Genomic DNA, 11,816 nt, shown 5'->3' with positions numbered 1-11,816 from the left:
CTGTGATTGTCACTGCCAGGTCTAGAGGTGGTAAGTTTGAGCACAAATGTTGCTGTAAGACACCTGTGGCCAGAATTGAGGAGCTGACTGGCTCTGTTCTCTTGGTGGAAGAGATGGCATTCCTGTGTTCCCCGTCGATCGTGCAAGGATTCGTCCACCTCAGCACATAATTCCTTAATTCCTTCATAATATTTGTGGTTTACAACAACCTGCATGGTCCCAGCCATGTCAAAGTGACTTGACTACTAACATTTTCTTTCTAAGCTGAATCGTTCTGAATGAACAAGCTGTGATTATCCTTAACAATCAAAACATATTAAATAGGTAATGCTTCAATCTGTGTAAAACTACACACTAAGTTTGATAAATTGGATAGACAATACAGATTGTAAAGACGAAAAATGAAAACACTACATTTAAAATACATAAACATCTGCACAAGTTCCATTAGGTCAATCACCAATCACCAGCATATATTAGCTATACAAGAGCTCTGACAACTAACACAGCTCCAAGGAAACTATTGTGGATGCCTGAATTTCAGGTTTTTAGGCTCATAACTGTGTCATAAATAAATAATTTTCTAAGAAGAGAGTCATGTATTGGGGCACTGAATGTTCTACAGTTCAGAGACTTTATGTCAAAGAACGATGTGTAAAAAATTGTATAACTTTGTGTTAGAACAAAACCAGGACCCCTGAGAAATGACTTTGTATAATATGATCTTATAAAGGATGTTTAACCCACACTGTCTGCTGTCAACGGCAAAGATATTCACACAGCTTTGGGCAACAATCTAGTGGAACAATCTCATTAGGTCCAGTGATCACCTTTACGGATATATATAACATGTCAAGCCCCTTTTAAATTTATTCCCATCACCAGTTTTTAGATACTTAAAGGTTTAGGGGGATTCTCAAATGCAGACTGAGGTACAGCATCTCCTGCATCTGTCATAGATTGCTTTCTTTTTATGAGTTCAACATCCCACCTCAAATTATTCAGACCTGAGATAATTCAGAGATTATTCAGCATTCAGAGAAGGATTAAAGCTTTTTACAAAGGCAAACGCAGGCCCTAATCCTTATTAGGTATATTTGGAAATTATTTTTTATGGAGCTGTTTTGATATTTTGCCTCTCGTAGGTTGTAAAAATCCTGGAACATTCATTAATCTCTTATAAACTACCGCTTACTGTGTTTACAATTCTGGATTTGGATGACGGGTGAGGTTAATGGGTTGTTCCGTTCCCCAAACTACTTAAATTAAAACTACATTGAGTAAAAATTCAGCTTCAGACATCAAAAGGAAAATGCAGATGCAAACATAGGATCATAAGATGCTAACAACTTACTGTGTACTAGTGTGTCTTTAAATACAGTAATGATCAACAGAACTGTGCCAGATTGTTTTTGGGGTAATAAAGGTTACCATGGTGCTTTCAGGAATAATTTTTCATGTGAATTGACTCATCAGGTTTATATAAACCACATGAAATTCCTCTGTTTTAAAAGTGAACCGGTTTCTTCACAGACATGGTTAAACACACTAGTAAATGAGTAGGTGTATGTTGGTGGTTTAGCAAAGTCACAGTGAGTACACTAATCTACTGACTTTACCCTAGAGGGCTGAGTAATTATAATAAAATGTGACTGTTAATCATCGAGTGTTGCTAATTTATAAAGCATCATTACTCAAACACAACCTCATGCTTACATGTTGCATACGTTTGGGACTGAGATTTTCTGCCGCATGAAAAAGGCAAGGTGCATCTGCGCATGCGTCGATAGCAGGCGCTTGCACCTCGGATTCGAGCTGATTCAAAGAGTCTCTTGATAGACTCTTTGAATCAGCGTGCATTGAAGAGCCATTTGGCTCTTTTACTTGGTGTGAGGTATGACCTCTGTGTGATCGTTTCAGCTATAGCAACAGCCACTGTTCTGAGAAGGCTTCTCACAATACTTTAAAGTATGTCTGTGGGAATTTATGTCCATTTAATGTAAAGCAAATTTGTACGACTGGGCAATGATATAGGTCAGGAAAGTCTCAATTGATGTATTATCTGAACAATTGAGAGTTAGGGACCTTGCTCAAGGGCCCAACAGTGGCAACCTGGCAGTGGTGGGGCTTGAACCAGCGACCTTTTGATTACTAGTTTAGTGTCTTAACCACTAGGCTACAACTGCCAGTTAATTCCAAAGCAGTTCAGTGGGCCTGAGCTTTTCCTCATGTCTATAGACCTTGCTGTGTGCCCAGAGCACAAATGCTGAGCCTTTCCTAAACTGTTGCTTTAAAGTTGGTAATATATAATTTTCTTTATATAATTTATTTATTACACCTGTTAGCAATGGTGGTGGCCAAAACACCTGAATTCATTAATTAGAAGGGTGTCCCAATACTTTTGTCCATATAGTGTATTTTAAGCTGACAGTGTAATTGGGGTCTCACAGGCCCTTATACTAATGTGCCTGCTGTGCTAAAATTGCTTTCAATTAATAAAAAAACTGTCATTAATATTGTTTATTTGCATAGATGTTACTGTTGATGGAGTCTGCTAAAGTATGGTATTAAATGATTGGGACAATAGGTATGACTTTACATATGCATTGATATAAGAGGCCTAAGTGCCATGGTCCGTCTCATGTTATAAGCATCTAACAACACAGTATGCACACCCTGTTTAAATTTAGGCCTAGGTTTAAGGCATTAAGAATGGAATGGAATGGAATATGCGTCTAGAAACTGCAGTACAGATTTATAGATTATCTGCAATTCACTTAATTAATTGATAAATCAGGCAGTCAGATCAGGGCACACCAAGGACAGATTTTCATAATCTACTGTTTTTGTTTATTTTTTATTTTATTTTCACCACACAGCTATCTATCTCTACAGAATATCAAACATGTTGGGACAGAGTCATGTTTACAACTGTTACATCACCATTCCTATATTAATTACACTTTTTACTAATTGTCACAGTTTTGCAAGTGGAGTTTTTTGTCCATTCTTGCTTGATAGAAGACTTCAGCTACTTAACGTGTTGGCATTTATCTGATGCTATATATTTTAACAGGTAACAAATCTGGACTGCAGGCAGGTCATTCAAGCACACACACTCTGCAGTTAAAAAGTTTTGTTGTTTTAGCGTGTGCAGACAGAGGTCTGGTATTGTCTTGCTAAAAATAACTTTGAACTTCCATTAAAAAATTTGTTTTTTTATGGCACCATGTCAGTCTAAATTTTCTGATGTACCTTGAGCTGTTGTAATACTTGACTTTCCCTTTGGGATTAAAAAAAGTGATCTATCTATCTATCTATCTATCTATCTATCTATCTATCTATCTATCTATCTATCTATCTATCTATCTATCTATCTATCTATCTATCTATCTATCTATCTATCTATCTATCTATCTATCTATCTATCTATCTATTCTATCTATCTATCTATCTAAAATCCCCAATACACACCTTGGCGTCAACATATTCAAGTCCCCATGGTGCACATCCATACCATGACAGTTGTTAATTTTGTACTTTTTACTATTAATAGTGTATGGCACTTTTACTCTCTGGCATTGTGAAGAGAAATGTGGACTCTTCTGACCACAGGTCATATTTCCCATGTATTTCTGTCCATTGGAAATGAGCTCAAGCCCAGAGAACTTTTGCAAAGAATTACTTTAGAACTGTTAAGCAAGGTTTCAGGTTGCATGCCCTGATGCAGCGGTGGACTGAGTTCAATAACAATGTTTTTCCTAAGTACTCCCAAACCCATGTGTTTTTAGTCATTACAGTAGCATGACAGTCTTCTGTACAATGCTGTCTAAGGGCTTAAATGCAACACACATTTACATCATACGGCACACTCTTTCATCCAAAGTGACTTATAGTGACCAATAGTTACCAAATACCGATGCTAGTTTACCAAACAATGATAACTAGGCCAGAATACACCCTGGACAGGGGACCAATCCATAGCAGGACAACACAAACTCACTCACTCACACCGAGGGGCAAATTAGAGCAGCCAATTTACCTTCTGTATGTTTCTGGGAGGTGTGACAAACCCAAAGGACACACGAACAACATGTAAACAAACAACAATGAAGTTGTGTATTGAATCCATGTATTTAAGACCCACGCTACCCACTCTACCTGCTTCTACGCTGTCTTTAACTTTAAGACAGATCAATACTGCGTATAGTACAAAGTGTCGTTTAGTGACCGAAGGAGCCGACTCCTATTAATGAGCCGAGCCAACTAATATGATTCACTGAATACAGACAGAATGCAAATCACGGTGCAGTTGCAAATGATTCGCACCCGTTTTCCGTCCAGCTCTACATCCTCAGCCGGCTGATTGGACAATATAGTGGGCGGCTTTCTTTGTAGTTATTCGATTCATCAGTCGTTGCACAGGAGGCGGGATTAGTTTTGCCTCTCAAGCAAGCTACATAGGTTATGCTAGTTAGTTAGCCTAGCTTTGTGGATTTTGGTACGGGCGTTACTTAGCTGCACCAGAAATGTCGGATTTACAGTCGGACTCTGAATGGAGACCTGTTATATTTGTCGATAATGTAGGACTTCAATATTTATGCCCCTTAATTATCTGAGTAAGTAGCACGCTTTGCAAATATGTGTGTAACCCAGTAATAATGTGTTTTCAAGCATTAATTCGGACTTGTTCAGTCTGAGCCGCTGTTAGCCTGCGTTAGGAATGCTGGCTAGCTGGAGTGACGTAGTTTAGCTTGCTGGGCTGCACAGGAAAAGCAGGGGCTGTAATTTAAATGACCAAGAGGCGTCTGTTTATCTTCTCTTAGGTCTGCTTCTAACTCACTTTATTTCATGTTTTATTTAATGTTTTATTTAAATGCTAGAATGTTTTCTTTATGGAGGCGTGAACTCCATTATTCGTGTGTAGAAAGTTGCTGCAGGCAGGATATAAAATTAGATAGCTGGTAATGTTGATTGATTGGTATGTAAAATGTGGATAATTATATAACCGTGTCAGTGCAGCATTAACTTGCATGTGCTAGAACTACTTTTATGCATTTTAATAACTCAATTTGCACCATATACAAATTTAATAAAGGCCAGGAAAAGATTCGTGCATAATTATATTGTTTAATTATGTTCATAATTGAGCAAATAATTAAATAAAAACAAATCAAGACTATAATCAATGAGAAAATCGTATGCAACTTTACGAGTGTAATACAGAATATAGGTAAATACAATCCACATACATTAAAAATATGGGAACTTTATAGATTTTAAATGAGTAATAACCTGCATGGATAACTTAACATGTGTCGGATATATTAACAGGGAAATTATGCACTGCATTTCAAATACTGTTTCTTTTTAATGGAGCAATCGACATTCACCAGCTAATTTAATGTAAATAAATAACTGTGAACGTCAGGTGAAAAGCCCAAATTAAGAATAAATTAAGATGAAATCATGTGTTTATATGTAAAAGTAAGAGAATGTATGAATTACTTTAGATTATCTTACATTAACTAGTTTTTAATAGGTCTCAGTAACCTGTGATTTTATTATTTTTTAAATAATGCATTGTTTAAATATAACAAAAATCACCATAGATAGAAGATCTCACACAAAAACAGGGGCTGGGGATTATAACATATGTAAAAGAAGTCTGCTCCCGACTACAGATAGGTGAGATTGTATTCAAACAGTATGTGTTTAAACTGCTAGTACATTAGTTTAAAAAAACTGGAAGAGAAGTCAAGTCTCAAGTAATGACAAGTTATGTCATGCATGACAAACATCCTCAGCAATTAGAACAGTGGTCACAGGTTACTCACAAGATGGTTAAATGTACAGTCAGGAATTTAATTTCAGAAGTGAATAAGCACTTCTATGACCCAGTCTCACCAAAACGGTATGTTGTAAATTTCACAAAGCTGGAATTTATCATGGCTTCTGTTTGGAAACATTTTATTTCAAAAGTCAAGAGGCAGTTTGTTATTAAGAGTTGTGTACATACATCTATATACAGGACAGATTCTCTTCAGGTCAGGATGTACAAAAAGACACCCATTATGAATTGGGGGGGACCCACAAAGCACATACAATAAAAATCTATTTTTACACATTTGGAGCATACATTTCATGTTTTAACTTTTTTAAGTGTGGCAGTGTGACTGGCATGGTAAACACTTCAGTTTTCTCTTACTTTTCAAGAAAAAAAGTGTACATTGGTGATTAGGGGGTAAAATAAACTGTGTTAGAAATGGTGTTAGAAATGTCATTATACTTATTTTATACTTGTACTTTATATACACACACGCACATGCGGCACTGATGTACTTCTGGTAAAATCTTGGCCAGCTCTTTAAAGGTTACATTTCAATAAACCAATAGTGCTAAAGCTGAACATTGCTGTGTGCCTTTGAGTCAAGCCTCCACTAAGTAGCACTTGGTTTTCATGCAGAAACCAGGCGAAAATGGGTTGTCGCTATCCGGTTTGACAACTTTTAGTCAGTCTGCATACCAATGTTTGTAGCTGGCATTTTAAAAGCACCTTTAATGTACAGTACTTCAGTTGTGCTTCACTTGTGATGTATTGGATGAACACCAACCAGAGATGTGTTGCAACCATGGTGAAAACTAAGTGCTGTCACAAAGGCTGAAAATAACTAATAATAACAATGGGTAGAATTTCCAAGATGCTGAACATTCCTGGTGACACCGTTGGGAGTATTGTGTGTAACTTCCGAACTTGTCTTGGAATATGCCAAAAGGATTTCTGGAACAAAGTTCCATGTAGTGATGAGTCAATACTGGAACTGTTTGACCATATGGACCATGAAATATGTTATGTAATATACTGTCTGTGGTGAAATTGAACCTTGGAGATAATTGGACCTTCCAGGAAGATAGTGGTCCCAAGACATTGCCAAGTTAACCAAAGCTCGGTTCAGGGCAGTCCTGGAATATCCTGAAGTGGCTTTCTCTGCCTTCTCATAGAAAATCTTTGGTGGGATTTAAAGAAAGCAGTTGCTCAGTGAGTTGAAAGCTTTTGCATGAAGAAGATTCAACAAAAGAGGGGTCAGAAGCTTTTTTTATTTTTTTTTTTTTTTTTAAGCGTATCCAATTGTTCAATTTGCATCGTACTTCCTCTCTGTCTATGCCGAACCCTGCCCTGACCGAGGAGATCGAAGCTAACCCACATCCCCTCTGAAACATGGGCAGCAGCCGGATGCATTTTTGCCACCCACACATTGATGAGTGTTGTGCCACCTAGCGTTGCATGCGGAGAGACACACCCTAAGGGCACTCTTCCTCATCTCTGTGCAGGCACCTCTAATCAGCCGGCAGAGGTCGTAATCGCATTCTGACAGAGATAGACCCGGGCGGCACGGTGGCTAGGTGGGTAGCACCGTCGCCTCACGGCAAGAAGGTCCTGGGTTCGATCCCCAGGTGGGGCGGTCCGGGTCCTCTCTGTGCGGAGTTTGCATGTTCTCCCCGTGTCTGCGTGGGTTTCCTCCGGGAGCTCCGGTTTCCTCCCACAGTCCAAAGACATGCAGTCAGGTTAACTGGAGATACTAAATTGTCCATGACTGTGCTCGATATAACCTTGCGATCTGATGAACCTTGTGTAATGAGTGACTAGCGTTCCTGTCATGAATGTAACCAAAGTGTAAAAAACATGACGTTATAATCCTAATAAAACAGAGACCCAAATCCGTTTCTTTGTCCCGCCCCCCCAACTGAGCAACCGGCCAATCGTTGCTCATACAGCCACTCGGCCTCGAACCGGTGAGGCAGAGCTGGATTCGATACGATGTACTCAGAATCCAGCTCTGGTTGCAGCGTGTCTTTTTACCGCTGCGCCACCTGAGCGGCCCCAAGAGGGGTCAGAAGCTTGTCGGCACATACCGAAATCGCTTATTAGAGGTTATCGGGGCAAAGGGATGTTCCACAAAGTACTGAGACTGGAGATTGAATAATGGTGCATGTGAACATCATTTATGAGAAGATGTTTTCATTTCGACTCCAAATTGTTTCTCATCAAAGAGCTTGTATTAATAAATACTCGTTTTCTGTTTACTGAGACTTATTGTTGAATATTATTTGATTCTATATACATCACCCTAATACCTTGTAAGGTGATGTTAAACGTTTCCGACTGAAACTGTACGTGATGAAACAACAAAGCATTGCGGCTGAGAGCACAGGGAGCAGAGAGAGGATCCAGTCCTGACCAGCGCTACACTCAGGGAGGCTTCTTAGTTACGTAATAAGGTGGGCGGGGCCGTGTCACCGCGTGGGAGAGAGGGGGCGGGGTTACATTCTGGCTCATTCCTCCTGTTTTCTCACACATAACTGTAGATTCTAGACACTAAGTGTGATCATAAACACAGAGATCTCAATACAGATGTTACCTACAGAGGATATAGTTCGTCTTCAGGGAGTCTGAAGCCTAAAAACACGACACAGATCCGTCAGGGTAAGCTGATTGCTCTTTAACTTCGGTGCGCCTGGTTGTCATGTGTGTTGTTTACGGCAGACATACCTTAAAGTGATGTCCAATGTCCAAAGTAGAGGTGCACTGTTGCTTATGATAGACTGTGATTAAGTTAATTTCTAACCCGAACTGCTTGTCATGGGTGTGTTGGGTTTAATGTGGCTTTTTTAACACGTGACACGCTTCTTTTGGCTGTTCACATTCCCAGTGCATTCCATTCGTTTACGTGACAAAACACGCAGCATCAGATTTCGCCTGAATTGGTATTCCGACCCGGTCTGGTCTGGTCTGATCTGATCTGTCGCCTCGATGACTAGTCAGCTCTGATTTCTGGTTGGAACCTGATGGAACTGAGCACTGCAGTGTACAGACACAGCCACGCTGCTGTGGGTCGCCACGTGTTTTCATCCCCGTGTTCACGCAGCTTTTGCTTTATTATTCATTGTTCAGATCAGCGTTTACCACGCGTCTGTTCCCTGATCGCTTTAGGCTTTACGCTTTACGAATGCCATTAATCCAAGCTGTCTGTCATCGTTTTTATACAGGATCATACACGAGTTATTAAATCTGGCATCAGCACACGTACTGCTCGATCACAAATCCATATGTCCTGGCTGTGTTGTCTTTCTATTCATTCACTGCTTTGTTTACTAAGAGAAATATTGTGATTCTAATCACGCTGGCTATTCATCGTTTGCTGCTTAAATTCTAGGTTAGTGTAGATGTTGCTGTGCTCCAGTCCTAGAGAAAGGGGGAGAAGCAGGTGTTGAGACACCACCATCTGCTGCTTTGAATATCTCACCCAATTAAGAAAAAAGCTTGCCACAAAACAATGTCCACTTACACAGTTACTCATCTAAAAGTTTTAATCCTGGTATAGAAAGTGTGTTCCAGTAGGGTTGGCTGCTATGACAGAAATATGAATCACAATACTTAGCACTGATCATGATACATAGTTGTAAAGTCACATACTTGAAATGTCATGTCATGGTAATAATAAAACTACTGGTGAAGTGCTATTTGATTTGACCATATTTTTATTTATTCCACCTGTTATTGTCATTTTTGGCAATTCAGACTGCAATAAGTTTAGAATTCACTAAGAAACTATTGACTACACACTTTTTATTCTTTTATCTTTAGTGACATCTTAATCCTGATTAGGTTGTGATTAGTCTGGAGCCTGTGCAGCAAACTTTAGGAATACAAGACAATTCTTTTACAGACAATAAAATAAGGAATATGTTAATGCTGACAGCTGTTTCTGATACTATTTCTTACTTTTCACTTATAATAATCACTAGGGATATTCAAGTCCAGTTTTTATGTGATACTGATAGAGCTGATACTGACATCCTTACAGCAACTATATCAGCTAAAAGCAGGTGAATAAAAGGCAATGCATTTATAGTAATGTGCGTTAAAATACTTTGTATTTTAGATTCATGTTAGTACTCACTGTAATGTCTGAAAAATCTAAATTTTATCATGTAGATATCTCTGTTTTGATTAAATCAGTAACTAAAGTCACACGCTATGCTTTCTTTTAAATAAGGTTTTTTTCTGTGAGCACGTTAACACAGGGAAAGTATGACAGAAAAGAAACAACAAACATGACACCAGTGTGTAACTGATTTACCAAGCATAGAAACAGTGAGAGGACTATCCAGCAAAAGGTTCTGGTACAGATATTGGTGTAACAGAAAGCTGGTTTATGTTCAGCTATTTGTCTATGGTTGCTTTGATAATATGAACAATTTATCTAATGTATAGTTAGTTTTTAATTAACAACTACTAGCAAGATCTATCACAATAGTCAACACCTCTTAACCTTAAAATAATAAAGAGTATGCTGCTGTGTTAATGTATTTTTTTGTTTAGGATTCAAACCTTTGGAACTGAGACATTGCTGGTACCAGCAGTGTGGCTCTTACCATTGCCCCCACACAAACTCACTACAGTCTTAATCATGACTGTTTTCTGCTGGCCCTGAATTAGGAGTCACAACAGCGGATCAAACTTAGCACAGTCTTCATGCCAGGTACCCTTACTGATGCAGCCCTCCATGTTGCACCTCCCAGTGGCTAGGCTGTTCATCCATCCCCGCCCCCAAAACAAAGCCAATGATGTCTGTGTATATGCCTGACAGGCCGACAAACCAGATGGCACAGCAGTAAAATACTCTACTGCCGAGGTTTGAATCTGGAGTGTCTTAATCATGATATTATGCAATAATATATATAGTGTGCTGGAAAACTATGCTGCTACATTATTTACATTTTATAAACAATTTAGATAGTAACAGTGGTGGTTGGCAGGGTTTTAAATTCCCTGACTAAACTTCTTGTATTTAAAAAAACCCAAGTGTTTAATTTCCCTGTGCTTAGACACAAGAGGGACAAAGTGGGTACTTTCACTAATCTATGTATTTTTAATTTCACTGTTTTTTGACCACAGCGCTTGAGCCCTTTCATCATCCTTGATTGGACTTGTTTACGCTGGATAGCAAGCAAAAGGAAATCAATGAAGATCAGAGGTCAGCCTGCTTTAAGATCCGTGATGAGAGCGCCAGCGTCCTCACAAGACTGAGACGACACGCAAGCACTCGTGTGCTGTTTGCAGCCACAGTCAAGCACACGCCGTGTAAGCCAGCACGAAATAAAGGCAGAACCGCACTCAACTATGTCTAACTCTAACAGAGAACTGGTTGTGTACTTCATAAAGGATAGACTCACCCAGAAAAACTATCCCTGCCACCACATCGAACTAACGGAAGACACAAATGGGACGGAAGGGGGTCAGGTGGAGGAGGGAAATGCAGAGGCAGCAGCCGAATCGGTGACACAGACTGCAGTCGTTAACGGCTCCGTAAACGGCACGGGTTCAGCCGGAAGCCCTCCACACTCTCCGACAGCGACCGCGCAGAGGCAGGTGAACGGCACCGGGGGACTGGATGCTGTGAAGATAGCGCTGCGAGACTCGGCCAACGAGTTTGAGCTGCGCTACTCGCACGCCTTTAGTGACCTATCGTCGCAGCTGCATATCACACCAGCCACGGCGTACCAGAGCTTCGCCAGCGTGATGGACGAGGTGTTCCGAGACGGCATCAACTGGGGTCGGATCGTAGGCTTGTTTGCTTTCGGAGGCGCCCTCTGTGTCGAGTGTGTGGAGAAAGAAATGAGTCCGCTTGTGGCACGTATTGCAGAGTGGATGACCGTATACTTGGACAGCCACATCCAGCCCTGGATCCAAGAACATGGCGGATGGGTGAGTAAAGTGCTTGGCTATCCACCATGCTAGAACAAACCCTCTC

General features: G+C 40.0%; 1 protein-coding gene across 1 annotated transcript in view; it reads left to right on the top strand.

Annotated features, from left to right (window-relative positions):
• The first annotated feature begins 5,590 nt into the window (after positions 1 to 5,590).
• The window catches only part of bcl2l1 (BCL2 like 1), a 36,436-nt gene continuing 30,210 nt past the window's right edge, over positions 5,591 to 11,816 (top strand). The window contains exons 1-2 of the mRNA XM_063014931.1: positions 5,591 to 5,688; positions 10,961 to 11,770. Coding sequence (XP_062871001.1) covers positions 11,186 to 11,770 — 585 coding nt within the window. The 5' untranslated portion in view covers positions 5,591 to 5,688; positions 10,961 to 11,185. The remainder of the gene's footprint in view (positions 5,689 to 10,960; positions 11,771 to 11,816) is intronic.

The sequence above is a fragment of the Trichomycterus rosablanca genome, chromosome 19 (genome assembly GCF_030014385.1).
Source record: "Trichomycterus rosablanca isolate fTriRos1 chromosome 19, fTriRos1.hap1, whole genome shotgun sequence".
NCBI lineage: Eukaryota > Metazoa > Chordata > Actinopteri > Siluriformes > Trichomycteridae > Trichomycterus > Trichomycterus rosablanca.
Note: the sequence above shows the minus strand (reverse complement) of the source record. Positions and strands in the feature narration are given on the sequence as shown.